This window comes from Mustela erminea, chromosome 19 (genome assembly GCF_009829155.1).
Source record: "Mustela erminea isolate mMusErm1 chromosome 19, mMusErm1.Pri, whole genome shotgun sequence".
NCBI lineage: Eukaryota > Metazoa > Chordata > Mammalia > Carnivora > Mustelidae > Mustela > Mustela erminea.
The window spans coordinates 46,967,113-46,984,783 of NC_045632.1; the positions used below are offsets into that span (position 1 = coordinate 46,967,113).

General features: G+C 47.0%; 1 protein-coding gene across 2 annotated transcripts; it reads right to left on the reverse strand.

Moving 5' to 3' along the window:
* Window positions 1-101: 101 nt before the first annotated feature.
* Window positions 102-11,224, reverse strand: ATXN1L (ataxin 1 like). Of its 2 annotated transcripts, none has more exons than XM_032324178.1 (3): window positions 11,096-11,224; window positions 8,729-8,796; window positions 102-7,586 (listed from the first exon to the last, which is right to left on the reverse strand). In XM_032324178.1, exon 3 carries the CDS (start codon window positions 7,467-7,469, stop codon window positions 5,403-5,405), a length of 2,067 nt encoding a protein of 688 aa, XP_032180069.1. In that variant the 5' UTR covers window positions 7,470-7,586; window positions 8,729-8,796; window positions 11,096-11,224; the 3' UTR covers window positions 102-5,402. The 2 variants fall into 2 exon arrangements, with proteins under 2 accessions (XP_032180069.1, XP_032180070.1); XM_032324179.1 differs by having other exon boundaries at window positions 102-7,589.
* Window positions 11,225-17,671: the final 6,447 nt, after the last annotated feature.

Sequence of the window (17,671 nt, forward strand, 5' to 3'; positions counted from 1 at the left end):
CATAAGAAGAGCATTAACAATAAAAATACAATCTGTGTGTAGCCAAGTACAGAGACTTAAAATGGTAAAACAGCAAAAAGGATCTCACAAAAGTACAAATATACAGTACAAATTGATTTATTTAAAACAGTTACAAAAAAGCACAACAAAATAGAGATTATCCTTAGAATTATTAATGCTTTGTTAAAGATCAGGTAGGATTAGAGGGTAAGAAATGGTACTGGGTGGGGGGAGCACCTGACTAGTTCTAAGGCTTTAGATACAATGCAGTTGATTACATATTACTTCAGCCATTACATACTGGGGATAGTAGTTGGGGGATCAGTAATTTATCTACAGGGAACTCCTACACAAATCAGATCCATCCAGACCTCCCCAGTGCAGTCCTTCTTTACTCCTCAGGACCCTAAAGCCACCCGATGACAACATTCCCACTTTCCTTTCTCCACCCCATTCCCTATCCATATATTCTTCCCTCCCCTAAGGTGCTGTGCAAGCTGAGAGCAGTCCGCTCTCTGCAGCTGGAACTTATACTGTTTTGGCTACAGGGATCCTGTGTGTGACTAGGAAGGTTGTAGGGGACAGCCTTATTTTAATACTTCAAGTTTGCCACGAGTACAGTCAGTCTCTTCCCAGCACAACCTATATTCTTTTGAGTGTGAGTATCAAGCAAACGAGGGATGGACCCTGCCTTCAGCAATCCCAGCAATGCACTAACCACTCACAGCTCACAACTACGTGCAAACTCCCTGTCCAGGGAGTGCGTGTAAAACCACGGCATGACCAGCTCACTCTGTGAAGAACCTCAGTCCCCGTGACAGTCATAAAGACAGAAACAAATGCTTGCAAGTTTGACAATAGGTAAAGGCACATGGGCTGCTGTCATACACACTGCGGACAGGAACCCAATTTGAGGCCATCTTCACTGCTGGGCATTTGCAGTAGAATGGCTTTGGGATCACACAGACTTTGAGTTTGCAACCTACCGGGGGAGGATCTAGGCTTAACAGAAGAACTAATAAAGAAACCTTAGTGTGAAAAGTGCATTTATTACTACTGTTCCTGCTGGGGAGGCTCAGCAGGGCAAACCGCACCACCTCTCCTCCTTCCGCCCCAGGCACTGTGCATAGTCTGCAGGTAAGGAGAGAGTGCAGTCGACTCTAGCATCTCGAGGGTCAGCGTCATCCGAGGCCCAGATCCGGTTTCTGGCCCAAAGACGGACCCTAGAGTTGAAAGAGCAACTGATAGCTGCAAAGACCCAGATGCTTATTTTATTATTGCATAATGTGGGAAGCCCTCCCGAGCCCAGGGAAGCTGGACAGTGAAGGCTTCCCAGCAAAAAGGGCTAACAGGTTCCTGGTCAACATCCAACCTTGCACAGTCCAGCTCTTCAACTGTAGTGTACACTTCTTCCCATCTGGAAAGTACTGTAGCTTCGGTGTGGTTTAGTAAACTCAGCCCTAGGAGGCCAGCAGTCTCCCTAAAACTTGGCCTCTACCCAACTTACTTGCTCTTAAGACTGTGACCTCATCTCCATGGCCAGTTCGGTTAATCAGGTATCTTTACTCCCAAGGACCCAGGCCCTTTCCCAGTCAGCTCATGTCCACCCTTCATCTCCAGTGTGATCATTCAATTCTCCAATGTGCCTGCGTGTTGCAGGTTTAAATCATACGACCACCCTGTTTCTCTCCTATGATGTCCACTGGTAAAAATAAAACTAAACCCCACCAAGGGGCTATTTCGGTCAAACTTCAAACCCTCTTCAGTCCCAGAATCCACGTAACTGGAGCCAGATGACCCTAACCCTACCACGCTGACAAAGGCCCTATCCCAGTTCCCCGTCATTTATTTTTAAAAACAGGACTTAAGATACCACAAAGGAAAGCAGTTAATACATAGAAAACGCCCACTAATAAGACCTGTTTGTTTCTCCCTCAAGACAGTCAGGTGTTTGGAGCCTCAGGACTCCCAACAAGCACTGAAGCCACATCCCTTTGGATTCACCAGCCCACCAGCAGCATTTCATACTATCCCTATTCAATATGACTTTGCTATAAAATAACACTTGCACAGTTAAGAATGGACAGGAAGCCTGGATTTCCTCTATATGGTCAGACATGGAGGGAGAGGGAGCTAGAAAGGGTAGCAGGCAGGACAGTGAACAGACAGCAGCAGTGGCAAAGCAGCACAAGAGCAAAGCCCTTGGTGTTATGACCAACTGGGACCAAGACTGTAGAAGAGTCAGACCAGATCTGCTAGGGCCCCTCCCCCTGGGTGTAAGTATTCAGCTCTGAATTCCCTTCCCCCATGCCACCACCCTCCATGCCTCCCCCCAACCATGTGCACCATGTACATCTTGATAGGAACAATGACCCAACACTTGGATATATTACCCATCCTTTACCTGATCTCTACTCCCCAACTGATACAGGCATTCCTGGTCAGTGTGGCTTAACAGTCCTCCTTTCTATTCCTCAATTCTGGGAATTTCCTACCACTGACAAGGGAGTGGCTCTGGCCTTCTTCAAATGCCTTTTCCCAAAAAGCTGACAGCTTCCCGCTAAAATGTTCACTATCTCAATACCACTCTTCGGTCTCTTGCCAACTTATGAAATTCCTTAAGGAAGAACAGACCACCACAGGCTCCTCTTAGTTCTCATACCTAGAAGAAAAGACTGAACCGGAGGTAAAAGATAAGCGGAATGCCACAGCTCTGACCAAGATTTAGAGCAGAGAGCTTCTTTTCCTGGGAGCCCATACTTTACAAAAGACACCTCTGTAACTTAGCAAATCGAGTATTAAGATGTTACATACACATGGCATGGTACTAGAAGAGCTGGTGATACTCCTTCACGGGCAAGAGACAGAAGGGGAACAGCAGCAGAAAGGTCAGGGCCCAACCTGCCAATGTGCACAAGATGTTCTCTTTCCAGGATTAAGTGGAAATTACCAGGCTGAGAAGTGGAGGGTCACTTGGTTTAAACTACTGTCTAGTTGGACATGGGTTTGCTCCCATCAGGAGGAAGCTCAACTGGTGTCCTTGATGGACAATTCTTGAGTGTCTACTGTGTGCATGCCACTGTATTCAGTTGGTGGGCCTTCCTATGAGGAAGGAGATTTCTGAGAAACCTGTGCACACAATAATCCCTAGGAATGAGCTGATCACAGAACAGGCAGAGATGAGGTCTTCTCCCAAGGGCTATCGTCTGAGAGAATTCCTCAAAGACTTAGCCCCACAGGCCCCCTCGGTAGGAAACAAGCCAGAGAAAGCAGCATTCAGAGAAAATGGGGGACAGAGCAGGGAAAGGTGAGGATCCCAAACGCATACAAGGTTGAGTGTTCACCAGAGTTGGTGTTTGGTTCTGAGGTGACCCAGAGACTGAAGTACTCACAGTCAGGTCAGCAGCTTCCTTTGGATGGGCCTCTGAAACCTGACTGACTGCTCTCTAGGAATGAAACAGTGGTGTGTAGGGCTTGTAGCAAACAAGCCGTCTCAGTCACTTTGTTCCCCCAGGAGAACAACCTTTAGCACCTGAACACTAAGAATGACTCCATTCTCAGAACTCCCCCTCCCCCCAGGAGGTAGGTAAGATTATTTATCCCCATTTGGCAGCTGGGGAGGAAGTGAAAGAGCGAGAGGTCACAAGACTTGCCTGAAGTCCTTGACAGAGTAGAGATCAGACCTCAGAGGTTTGGGACTCCTGATGACAGGCAAGGCCTCAGCTAGTCCACGTACATTTCTGAACGAAATGCCAGGATCATACACTGAGAGAAGCCTCATCAGAGAGCGGGGTGGACGATACCCTGAGTTGCTTCAAGAGTCTAAAGACCCCTGAAAAACAAACAAAAAACCCACCCACCCACCTGAAGGCTGGTGGGGGAGCCTAATTCTCAATACCCAGTGGAAACCCACAGTCCGAGCTGATGCTAAAAGTTGTGAAGAAAATGTGGACTTAAGACACAAGGCGGGGGGCGGGGGGGTGGCAAATGCAACTAAGATTGAGAATGCTCTTTGCAGAGGAATGCTCCACCACAAAATGAGACCTAGGAGACTTCGGGTACTGGAAACTGACTATCCCAGAACCTTCGAGCTGGCTGTGGGAGGGGATGGCTCGCAGAAGCCTGAATGCTGACGGAAGGGGGAATACGATGGGAGGGGCTGTGTAAAAACACCAGGATGGGCACTGCCCAGCCAGGGGTATTTGCCCTGACCCAGGGCACAGTTCCCTTCTTGTTTCTCTACCAAGCTGTTCAGCTGCAGAAGAGGAGGGGACATGATTATGAGTTTTGAAAAACAGGGAATATAACTGAAGAGGAAATCAGAGAGACCCCCTCCACACCAAACACTAGAGGTCTTGGTCAGAGTGGACAAAAACGGTTTTGCAGAAGGGGAAAGGCAGTGCAGCTACAAATCAGGCCCAGGTCAAGACACCATGCAGAGGACAGGGCAGCAGAAGGGTTGGGGCAGCGCAGGCACTTAGGCACAACATAGACAGAGGAGGAGAGTAGGGGACTGGGGACAAAGGTCCACTGGTTCTTTCAAAAGTCACCATTACCAACTAGAAATTCAGTACGATTTCGAAGTAGGTCTGGCATGCTGGGTACAAGGAGCTCTGTTAGGTCAGCTACCTTTCCAGAAGCCCTGCCTAGAGCCCGGTCACCTGGCCATCAGGTATTTCTCCCAAAGTCCCCTAACTGGGTCCCTGCCAAAGCAGTACTTCACTCTGAACCCTGGAGGGGCTTCTCTTTCTTCTGGTGCTAGAAGCCTTGTGGGAGGAACAGTTGGGGGATGGAAAGGGCTGAAGCACAGGATCAAGCAGAGTCCCGCAGAGGAGCGCTCCTCCCCCACAAACCCACAGACATCTGTAACAAAATCACCCTTTAAAGTGCACAGCTCTCGAAAGAAGAGTTCTGGGTGGGAACCCTCTTAATCCCGATCATGGGGCTTCCTCCCCTCCCACCACAAAAAAGAAAGGAAAAAAACTTCCGACAGTTGAACTGCTACTATAAGCTGTGGATCATCATTTTTGGCTCTTTCTTTGCTCCCTCCCTCTGCCACCTGCCCCCAAAGCCCGACCTTCCCCTTGCAGGAGCTAGGGATGGGGAGGAAAGAACAGGGGGCCCTGATATTTGGAATGTTTCTTATCGTGTGTGCACCCCCATCCTTCCTTAGCTCAGGCCTGCTGCTCCCCATCACAGCACCCTCTGGGGCTGCCCTGAAAGGATGCCACGGGGTAAGAAGCAACAGACCCTGCCTTGGGAGGCTGCCTTCATGCCTCCTCTTTCCCCCCAATCTCACTGCCAAGAGAGCCATTCCCTGCTCGGCATGTGCAAATCCTCTGCCTGCTCACGCTGAGGCCCAGCTCTGGGGTAAAGCCCCAGTCCTGGTCTGGGAGAGAGGTTCATTTTCCTGCATTGGAACGCCCTTCGATGGACAGCTTTACCTCCTGCGGAATGAAAGAGGGACGGAGCAGCGCAGCCCGTGCCTCCTCCCCTTGCATGCTGTATCTTTGGAAGCTTGGGGCTGGCCAGCAGGCCTGAGCACCAGGCTCCGGCTGTGAGGGCTCTACCATTTGGGGGCCCTCACCTGGCGGCTGGCTCTTCCCCTCACTGTCACATTGCTCTCTGGGTCCCAAGACTGTCCTCTCAGGCCTTTCTCGGGGGGGACCCAGCTGGCCTGGGGGAGCACAGCTAGCCTGAGAAACTGAGTTACTGTTCAAGCTCTGTAAACTGATAGAGATGCAGACATCTCCCACCTGCAGCCGATGGCAGGGCAAAGAGAAGAGCTGTGCAGTCCGCCCAGGGCTGCAGGACGACCAGCCCTGGCCATACACAAAGAAGGGGTGCTCGGGGGGCACCTCGATGCTCACTTTGCTCTGCTGCTCACCAACCACGAAATGCAGCATGACAAATCCAGGCCACTGGCTCTCCTGAATGTCCACGACCGTGCTAGAGTCAATCTTCAGCCCCCCGCTCACTTCGGCACTGCGCACAAAGTCCTGGGTCTGGAGGTCCTCCACCCGCTTCAGCTCCCCTGTAGCCAGCTGGATGATGGCGCCTTTCATGAAATGGGAGGGCAAGTGGGAGGAGGTAATGGGGGGTGGCGTTGGCTCCTTATCTGGGAAGGTGGCTCTGGCCTGCATGTCCAAACTTGATGCCACCAGGATCTCCGAGCCCACGGGCAGCAGACCTGGGTCAGTTCCAGTGGGCACCAGGTTGCCATTGGCTACAACCATTGCTTTGGGTAAAGGTCTATGTTTCACCGGTTCCTGATGGGATTGAGGGTAGAACCCTCGGGCCTGATTTTTCTCGGCCATCTCTGCTGGGTTCCTGGCTGACCCTCGCCCCTCACCCTGATGGTCAGGGGTATGATGCGACAAGTTGAGGGGGCTGGGCTCATCCTTCCTCTGAGCTGTCACCACACGATAGTCCTGAGAAGCTAAAGCGCCAACCACCCGCTGGACCTCGAGGTCGGTGTCTGGGGTCCCTCGGTGTGTCGGCACTGCCACCTCCACCCGTGCAGTCTGAGAACCTGAAAACAACTGTCCATCCACCACACATTCTACCACTGGCATCAGTCCCTGGCCTTCACTCTTGCTGTTGGGGGAGTCGAGGGCTTCGCTTTCCCGTCTTACTAAATTTCGTTCTCGCTGTCTCTGTCCGTTGGCAGCGGCTGCTTCCAGAGCAGACTGGCCCTCCTGAGGGGTAAGAAGTGGGCTGGCTCCTGCTGGAGGGGTTTCATGCAAAGTGTACCCAGCAGGTAGCCTGGACATCTGATAATAAATGGGCATCCGGCCTGGAGCAAGGTCCAGTGGCTGAGTACTCGAGTGATGTGGCAACTGCCCAGGTGGGGAGGTGGCAGAAGGGGCTTTGCTGAATGAGTGGGCTGGGGATGAAGCCTGGGGAGGCGGAGTGGCTCCTTCTGCCAGGAGTGAGGCATATGGCACAAAGTGTGGAAGGTGAGAAGTGGCGAGGTTGGCAGAAGGAGAAAGGAGGGGGCCCGGGAGGAAATTAGGTGGCACAGCATAGGGAAGGCTATAAGGAGACCCGATGAACTGCAGAGAGGTGGACGGGAGCTGAGCATAGTGGATTGGGGGATAATGGATTCCTGGATGTTGAATCAGTGAAGACGCTACATTAAATGTGGGGGGCAAGGGGCTCATGTTCACCACAGATGGGAGACCAGTTGGGGAGAAGGTAGCAGGTGGCACAGCCACCTTATACAGCATACCATACTGGTCCACCGTCAGACCAGTGATGGCCTCAGCTCCATCACCCCCCAGACTGACTCTGGCTCCTGCCTGGCTCTGCCCGGCCACCACAACCCCTCGGGACCATTCAGAGGCATCACTGGAGGGTGTGTGGTTAGTTGAGCAGCTGGTAGTTCTCCCCATATCCTCGCTGGTCACGGGGAGGTCTCGTTTCTTTGGTGGAAGGCATTCCTGACTCCTCTCATGAACAGGTTTCATATTGCTTTATGGTGTTCCCGGAGCCTGGAAGGGGTCGGCTTGCTCCTTGGGGCATCAGAAGGGGCTTCTCTGTGGCTCCCCTGCACCCCTCTCTGCTGCTGGCTGGGGCGCCCACATCTGCTAGGGAACAAATCAGAAGCAAAGAAAAGTAACCTAGGGGCCAACCAAGTCAAAAGAAGTAGCAGAAACTGTGCCCACAGAGGACGGTGTAACGAAGGGGACTGCTGGGAAAAAAAGGCATGATAAAGGGGCAAACAAGGATGCTCCCCTCCCCTCATTCATCCAGCCCAGGACATGAAAGAAACAGCCAAGGAAACCACAGAGAGCTACAGGAACAAACATTCAATAATTCGTAAACAACCTGTGAGCTCTACAACCCCGGAGAGACCAACAGCTTCATGATGAGGTGTGCCACTGATGGGGACCTTGACTCTTCCCAGCCTTCTCCCCAAAGAGATTTGACCACATGGTTGTTGCCGCTGGTTCTTTTTCCTAAGCTTCTCCTTTTGTCACCAAAGATTACCATGCTATTTTCTTTCCAACATATGACCTCAACCTCACTTCCTTTCCCCAGCCCAGTTTGGGTTGTGATCTCACCTTGCCCCATCCCCCCATCCCAGGCCTGGTTCAACTCTCATCCTCCTTTGCCTCCTATCACCACTACCTCAAAGACCCAAGTGCCACTGAAAAAAAAGCATCTTCTGTGCTCCATGAAATACTACATTCAAACTTGGGCCCTATGGCAAGTGACTGTACTAGTGTGTTCTATAATGTATTTGTTTCTGCTCTTCCCTAAACAGCAACAAAACTCTTCTGACCACATATAGACTTCCTCCCCCGCCCACGTCTAGAAAAACTTCTTTTCTTCTCAGTAACCATCTTCAGTGTACTTTCTTCATTCATTCTCTTTCTTTTTTCTGCGTGTTTTCTTTTGCCAATGGCTCTTTTTCCACTGTAGGTCTGCTCTAGGCACCACTTCCTAAATTCTTGTCCCATTCCTCCAAACCTGTCTAGGTCTCTTATTACTCGTAAGAAAGTTCTCTCCCCCTTTTCTCTTGCTGTCACCTTTCATACATGTGTTTGTCCCTTGTCATAAAGTACCCTTTTGGTCCAAACATTTCAATGCATGAACTTTGTCACCTATTTCTTCCAATCAAGGCTCCAGTTCTTTAGATCTGGATGTTACACTGCTCTGTTTTTCCACTGATGTATCCCAGTGTTTCTTCTGGCAACAAGGTATCCAAATTTCCCTCTATTACCTGAGCTTCCAGTAGTGCCTCTGAGCAGCTGTAGTAAGAAGCAGTGTCCTCCCCGCTGCCTTGGGAGCCTAGAAGACAGAAATAGGAATAACGTAAGCAGGAGTCCAGCCTCTCGCTTCCCCAGGGTCATCAAGGTAATTCTAAAGCCACAAAAACATTAAAGTCCATGAGTCCCTGCCTCATGCTCTGCTCCAGAGGTAACAGCACATTTATCAAGTTTCTAGGCATTTGAATAGAGAAAAGGCTATCTCTCAAGCTCTAATTTGTGGAAGGACATCCCTGAAAAAATTTTTTCAAGGTGTGTCAAGTTTCACTCTTTTCCTGAATGTTTTATTCTTCATTCTCTACCTGTACTTATTCCCCAAAGGTTAAATTTACCACTAATCCCAATTTCAGGTAAATGTGCAACTAAAAATGTAAGATTCAACATTATTCCCATGTGAACAACAGGAAGCTGGAAAGATCAACTGCACGAATTTCACCTTTATTCAGGGCTGAAGAAAACAGAGATGCCAGGGCGCCTGGTTGGGTTCAGTCGTTAAGCATCTGCCTTCAACTCAGGTCATGATCCCAGGGTCCTGGGATCAAGCTCCACATCGGGCTCCCTGCTCAACAGGAAGCCTGCTTCTCCCTCTCCCATTCCCCCTGCTTGTATTCCCTCTCTTGCTGTCTCTCTCTGTGAAATAAATAAATAAAATCTTCACTGAAAAATACAGATGTGGAGGTTATTTAAATGAAAAAAGTGCCACTAGAGGAAAAAGAACACTTATTTATGTTTCTGGGGCAGAAAAAGAGGTCAAGGGGGAGTCACTCAAGGGGAAGCCTTATTAACAGATTTTCAGGATAGAAGAAATAGAATCCTGTGTGTCAAATTTTCTGAGTGACAACTTTGTACCAAGTGTTGAATCAGGTGTGACAGAAAATGCAAACACTGCCTGGGTCCTGGTAGCTATTAACAATGGGGAAAAAGTTCACATTAAAGTATCAATATCTGGGGGCACCTGGGTGGCTCAGTGGGTTAAGCCGCTGCCTTCGGCTCAGGTCATGATCTCAAGGTCCCGGGACCGAGTCCCGCATCGGGCTCTCTGCTCAGCAGGGAGCCTGCTTCCTCCTCTCTCTCTCTCTCTCTGCCTGCCTCTCTGCCTACTTGTGATCTCTCTCTGTCAAATAAATAAATAAAATCTTTAAAAAAATAAAAATAAAGTATCAGTATCTGAATCTACACGTGTCAGTAACATCAAGCAGTGAAGAAAACAGCTGTAATCTCTGACAACAGATAAAGCAGTACTGACCAGTACTCTGAGAAACTATCCATTGTTCTGTCCAAGTCCTACAGAACTGCAAGCCTCTAACCAATCTGAAGCAACATTTATCTCTTAAGACAGGCAAGGTGTGTATGTACAAGAAAAGGTGATGAGATAGGAAAACAAGGGGGAAAGAAAAATTCTCAGTTCCACAAACACAAATTACACAGGGGGCACAGGTCTTGCATCCCTTCTTCACCAGCAGTTCCAGTAATCGAAAAAACAATTAGCCTTCTCTCTCATTCGCAACAGAAATTGGGGTCACATCTCCAATGCCTGAATGATCTTTGCTTCCTGCAATTAAAACCTTAAGGGAAATCTGCCTCTAGGTTAGCCAAACACGGCTGGATAAAAAAGGCAAGAGGTCTGAAGGAATGACAACAAAGAGCCAAGTCTGTGCACCAGGTTCCAACAACGCAAAACACATTTCGGAATCTGAAATCTCGGCCTCAGGAGGGGCTCGATGAAGACTTCTCGGAAGGAAGATGCAGCTTGTGACCCCAACCGAGCTGGCGGGGAAGGGAGTCTATTCCGGTGAGCTGCCAACGCTGCTAGTGAGAGCCCAGAATCAAGAGAATGAACCCAAAATTCGGTGAGGGCGAGAAGTACGCCCGCCAGAAATGAGTGGAGCTTGAAGAGACTATGGGTTATGGCTTCCCGTGATCCTGCAATCCTTGTTTCAACAAGGGTAGGGCCCGAAATCGGGAATTTAACGTTTAGGGGTGGGGAGTCGATCCTTGAAGCAGAGAGACAGGGACAAGGCCCCGCAGGCGATGCTTCCTTGTTTGGGGGCCCCTTCCCGCCCCCAAAGAATCGGACACCCCGGCCCGCGGGGACACAGCCGCGGGGGTGCCGGGACCTGAGGCCGCCTTCTGGGCCGGGCCGGAGAAAAGCGCGCGGGACTCGAGGCGCGGCCTCTTTTGCTCTCCGGGTCCGCGGTTCTCGGGCCCCGGTCCGGCGGGGCAATGGGCTCCAGGGGGCCACTTCCTCCTAAGCTCCGAGCCCAGGCCTGCTTGGCCTCAGTGAGGCCGGTCCAGCGGCCCCCACGTCCGGAGACACTCACCGGCCCATCTCACGGCGCTCCTTGGGCTCCTCCCGCTCGTCCCGGAGCCGCCGCGACCGCGGTCGCCGCCATCCCCGGCCCCGGAGCCGCCCCACACCCAGCGCCCCCCCAGCCGGGCGCCCGGAGATGGCGTCAAGTGCGTTCCGCCCCCGTCGCGGACAGATGGCGTCACGACCCAGGCCCAAGAGCGACGCCCAGGAGTCCCTGGGAAGGGAGGGAGACAGCCCTTAGCCCCTCGCCCCTTGGCCCTAGCGCCCCCGTGGTGGGAAAACGGGCTCCTCCCCACGGGAAACAGGGTCACGTGAAGAAGGTTGGGGCGTCTCTCACGCCCTGACCCCACCATGACCCCCGCATTCTCTCTACGCCTGTAAATTCTGGGGGTTCCCGGACAGCCCTGGGGCGTGGCCAGCTGCGACCCTCATTTCCTGGACTTTCGAGGCCTGACAGGTGAAGCCTCCTCCTGGGAACCTCGGGGAACCCCGAGGCGACCTCTGTCCAGGAGAGTAAGAAGATGCCCCTGGAGACCCAGAGTGGAGATGGGGGAGCTCTTTGAGTTGAGAAATGGCTTTGACAGGGATGAGAATGGACAGGATCCAGGATCTAGGAGGTGAACCAAGTAGTGGGAACTTGAGGAATGATAGGAGGGGCTTCAGTACAGTGGGAAGAGGCATTGACTACTCGGTCAAATATTAGGTCACCATTCATTGCTAATTAACTAGTCACCATCATAGTAACATGAAATCTGATTAACGATAAGTGAACAAGTGAACACCAGTCAAATTAGTGGTTTGATTGAAACCATGTAAAAAAAGTTCAGCATACAGACAGAAACAAACTAAACTGAGGAAAAAATAAGTTTAACTATTAGAAAGATTGGATCTGAGTGGGTTATTTTTCCCCTTTCAGTTTCTGCAAACTCTGTTCACTAAATAACAATTGATTTTTGTTTGATTTTAAAGATACTGGCTGGGCTCTGGTCCCTGCTCTGTAGCTATCGGACCTTAGGAAAATCGTTTTACTACTTTAGACTTAGGTTTCTGCTTCTGCAAAATGAAGAGCTTAAATTAGATGAAGGGATGGGAGTAAAATGTAGATAAAAAGAGCTCTTTATAACCATTTTAAGTGAAAATATAAGCAAATATGTACAGTATGAAATCATGCATTTAATGAAAACACATTTATGAATCTGTACAGAAAAGGAATGGGAGGCTATGTAACAGCTAGTTAACACTGGTTATCTCTGAAGAGGAAAGTAGCCTTGATTGGTGACCAAAAGATACAAAAGGGACTTATTGTTTGGATTTCGTATGAAAATATTACCTTAGAAATATTAAGATGAGTAAGTTAAAATACAAGTAAAGTTTATGTTCTCTAAGATTCTTTCTAGGGTATCAATAGACCTCAATTTTGGTATTTTCTCACCTGGATGGGCACAAATATCATCAAAATCACTGAATGCTGCCACACACATGCCTTGCACCAGTGGGTGAAACACTGAAGCTACTGATCTGTAACCATCTAATTAGTATTAGTCATGACAGTCATTTTCTCCCTCAGTTTGGCCAAGAAGGAAGTCCTGTGGTTACTCAGTGATTCTGTTTTAGCACTAACTGGAATTCTGGCTTCTAATTCAATACTTAGCTCACTAAATTGGCATTAAAACTACCAAGATTTTTTTTTAAAAAACTGCCAGGATAGACAAACAAGCCTATACTATCTATCTATTTATTTAATTTTAAAGATTTTATTTATTTATTTGCAGAGAGAGAGAGCACAAGCAGGGGGAGGAGGAAAGGAGGAAGCTGGCTCTCCAGTGAGCAGGGAGCTGATACAGAACTTAATCCCAGGACCCTGGGACCATGACCTGAGCTGAAGGTAGATGCTTAACCGACTGAGCCATCCAGGCGCCCCTATGCTCTTTTTTTTTTTTTAAATCAGAATGATATACATACTGCTTGCTGTCTTTGCCAATTGTTTCCATATCGATAAATTCAAATCAATATAAAACAATCTGCCAAGATAGAGACCCTTTGGATCATACAGGTGTATTCAAGGATAACCATTTCCTCCTAGATTAAGGTATACTCTCAGAGAGTTGGTGTTTCAGACATAATTGAGAGAGCAGACACAGGTAGATGCAAGCAATAAGAATTTTTTGGCTACCAGCCGTTAACATGATTACATAGCGCAAAGGCGTGTTTGTTTTAAAGACAAAACAAACAAAAAACCCCAAAAAACCAGAATGTTCTGATTGGTGAGACACAGGTGATTCCTGGTTTGGTGTGGCAGTCCCAAAAGAGTGGGTCATATCTCTGCTGTATTCTCTTCTAGAACTCTACTCCAAGCAATCTTCATGTCTTTGTACATATTGACAGTAGGAAGCTCCATAGTGACAGTTTGATAGGAGTATTAGTAATAAGTAAACTAACATGTTTTCGGATTTAAGACGCTAAAATAAGGGGGCGCCTGGGTGGCTCAGTGGGTTAAGCCTCTGCCTTTGGCTCAGGTCATGATACCAGGGTCCTGGGATCGAGCCCTGCATCAGGCTCTCTGCTCAGCGGGGAGCCTGCTTCCTCCTCTTTCTCTGCCTGCCTCTCTGCCTACTTGTGATCTCTCTGTCCAATAAATAAATAAAATCTTAAAAAAAAAGACTCTAAAATAACAAAAAATTCCCTCATTTCCCCCAAAATCTGTATTATTCTCTGGAATCTGGATAATTCCCTATATCAGTTATTTATAGTAAGTAAACTCAGGGTCTTATTCACTGTAACTGACTCAATGAATAGTTGTTAAATGAAATTTCACAAATATATCTCAAACTGCAAGACTCTCCATGATGATTTTTTTGCTCCCATGTCCTCATTTCTACTCTTACCTGGTTTTGCCTATTTGTTACCTGTTTTCAGTCTCTGTCATCTGAAAGTCCTTCATTTTCTTACACCAAATTTGTTTGTTTAATTTGCACAGTTTTACGAACTGATGTAGTGAAAGGAGATTTGTTGGGGTTTTTGTTTTCATTAAAAAAAATTTTCCCTGCTCCATAAAAGGAGATTTTTAAAGGTATCTGAGACATTTGGGAACTGAAAAGTTGCAAGTCAATCTGTTTTGTCCACCTCTGCTCTTTCCTTGGATTCCCACTGAATTCCTTTGATGTGTGTAGAATGAATTTGTGTGATGGGAGATTTTTAGCTATTCTGTTGAGAGGAAAACAACAATGACCACAAAACCCTGCTGGGCTGGTTCTTCTTCTCCCTAAACAGGCACAAGTTTCAGACCAGCTCTCTGTGTTGCCTAGTTCCTCGTTGGTGATTTTTCTACACCTGTTGTACAGGCAGGGGCTATTCAGACAACTACCCCAACTCTTTTTCAATGTTACAGGATCAAACCAGAGAGAAGAGCTGGTAATTTGGGAAACTATGTGTGTCATAACAAGAGAAATAGGTTTTTTTTTTTTCATACTGTCAGTCTCTTCGCTTGTATTGCTCAGCATGTAAATGTGTCATTGTAGGGAAGAACTTTATCTTTGAATTCCGATGGCAGAAACAACAATCTCAAGTGTAGGTTGAAGTTCTAGAAATACTTGGCAGATTTAGCTTCCCCAAGACATGTGTTGGTGCCTGGTATTAGAAGATTTTTCAAAAGCTTTTCTAGATGCCCAAATGTAGAAATGTGCCATTTTCAAGCTTCTGTTTTGTCTACTTCTCTGAACAATGCTGTGTCCTTATTTCCACATGCTTTTAATGTTATACACCCTCTCCAGATTCCAATGGGGATTTCCCTTTCAAATTCATTAATATTTTATTTACAAGGAGGTCGTGGAATTTCTCTGTAAGTGACTAATACATCCTTTGGGGAAGGGAATCTTGATCTGCTGTTTGCTTCCTCAGACACTTGCCAAAGGCTTTCATTTTTATCAGAAACTTCCTGCACAACTCTGAAAATTTGCAGTCAGAACACTGACAATTGAAATAAACCAAAGGAAACCTAACCCTTACTTGAATTGTAAGAATCCTATCTGGGGAGTTGGGCCACAGAGAAGGCGTACATTTAGACTGTTGCTCAGCATACAGGAATTCCTTACAGGAGCCTACTGAATGAATAAAGTAGATGTGGAAAAATTAATGCCCCATAACACTGATAACTCTTCCTCTGTGAAACTGGCTCAGCAAGGTGATTTGTGAGCTGCTGTGCCTTGTGGTGGAATCATGTTCATCTCTGAACATGAACATCTTCCAAGGCAATCGCCCTTCAGGTCAACTTTCTACTGGTTGTCAGTAGCCTGAAACTCCTGGAAAAAAGGAAAAGTGAGTGAACAGTTCAGACAGCACAACAAGCTGCTTCTCATCACGAGCACTGCCCTCCCACACCCCATAGATCTCCTGAGATGTTACTTAGCAATTCTGGAATTCAAAGGAATGTGGCTGACTTGTGGGAATGATGATTATAGTGATCAAATCACTTAAAACTTTGCAAAGACTGTTCTGTATCTTGATGGTATCGGTACCAGTATTTTAGTTTTGCAAGATGTAATCCCTGCATGAAACTAAGGAAAGGGTACTCTGGATCTTTATTACTACTCACAAACTGCACGTCAATCTATGATGATCGCAAAATAAGAAGTTTAATTTAAGAAAAAAGTTTCCAAAGATTTCAAATGAAAAACAATGTCCGGAATCCTGGACTCTTCTTCATCAAAGTAGAGAACTTTATCTAGTCAAGCCGTTTCAAATGTGCAGGTGCTATTAAGTTTGAGCTGAAGGGGGAATTATTCTGGAAGGGCTTCCTTATGTTTTTTTAACACGCCAATAAAGAAAGAAAAAAGCTATTTCCTCTGTCAGGTGACAGCTCAAGTAGTGTTAGACCCATGAGCTGGGGTAGTAGCTGACAAGTGTTGTCTTCTTTCTTTGAATCCAACTTATTTTCTGTTGCCTCTTGTTCTTTCCTCATTTCAGTGGGTCACATGAACCTCAAAAAACTGCAAAAAAAAAAAAAAAAACCGATGATCTCTGATTATGAGGAAGGTTCAGGTAAAACAAGTTTTGCTTGTGCATGCAATTTTCTGAGTGCCCCTCAAATAGCACTATTTACTATTGAATTACTGTCATCTGTTGGTGGAGAGGCAGCTATTCCTTAAACTTCCAGATTGATTTTTGGGCATTCTTGAGACAAATAGGGGCCTAAGAAAAAATACCTTAAACAAAGAAAATTTAGGCAAGCCCAGTGGTACCCATCATTGTTACCGTGAACCATGATGATGATATTGGTGGTGTACACAGAACTTGTGAATTTTCAACTGCATGCCCATGTGTCCTCTTATTTGATCCTGGCAATTCAGTGAAACATATAATTATTCAAATAAATTATATCCTTTTTTTTTTTTTTTTTTTTTTACAAATGATGTGTAAACTTGGAGTGCTGGAGTGATTTGAGGTAAATAAAGCAAATTAGCCCTGTCTTACCTAAACTTAGTACTCTTTAAAGGGAGACAGTTATCTTGGCTTTCTATCACTCCAGGGTTCTATTTTTTCTTTTTTTTTTTTAAGATTTTATTTATTTATTTGACAGAGAGAGAGGTCACAAGTAAGCAGAGAGGCAGAGAGAGAGAGGGGAAGCAGGCTCCCTGCTGAGCAGAGAGCCCGATGCGGGGCTCAATCCCAGGACCCTGGGATCATGACCTGAGTGGAAGGCAGAGGCTTTAACCCACTGAGCCACCCAGGCGCCCTCCAGGGTTCTATTTTAAACACAAACTATGACCTGGGCACACAATAAGTGTTTGCCAATATTAGTAGTGATGTAACAACAATTCAGTATTTAACTGAAACAAGTCCAGTTCTACTGTAATTTCTTTTCCCTGTGACATCTAAAGCAGAGAATAGTTTCCTACTTTGGACATGGCTAAGCAGACTTTCAAGCCCTGAGCTTTGTGTTTATTTCAGATTCAAAGTAGTCTCATGTCAAGATTTGCTTGCAATGACAGAGTAGCTCTGTTCCTGATTAGAAGGTGAGCATGGTTCGGTGAACAGATGGGTTACATTGTTAGGAGGCTCAGGTTTTCCTGATTTGTGAAATGCCTGTTTCCCCAGGCTCAGTCATCAGTTGATAAAACAAGGTGGTAAGACTTATCTCAGTGGATTGACCTGGGACAGGTTCCATTTGTTACCTCCCCAGCATGACTCAACTTGTTCATTTTATTGTCATACTGTGGTGAAAAAGCACAGGATCTTGCAGTTTGAAGATTGGGCCTTGTTCTAATTCAGTCACTCCTAAGCATGTGACCACTGGCAAGCCATTTAACCTCTAAGTATCTCAGTTTTCTCAGCTGTAAAATGCAAATAGCAATTTGAGCCTCACACAAGTGCACAAGTGTTGCAGGGGTCAAATGGAACTGTATATATGAAAACAGTTTCTTATTTTTTATTTTTTTTTAAGATTCAATTTTTAAGTAATCTTTACACCCAACATGGGGCTTGAACCCACAAACCTGAGATCAGGAGTTGCATGATCCACCAACTGACCCAGCCAGGTGTCCCTGAGGACAGTTTATTATTTTTTGTGTGTAATTTTTTAAAAAGTTTA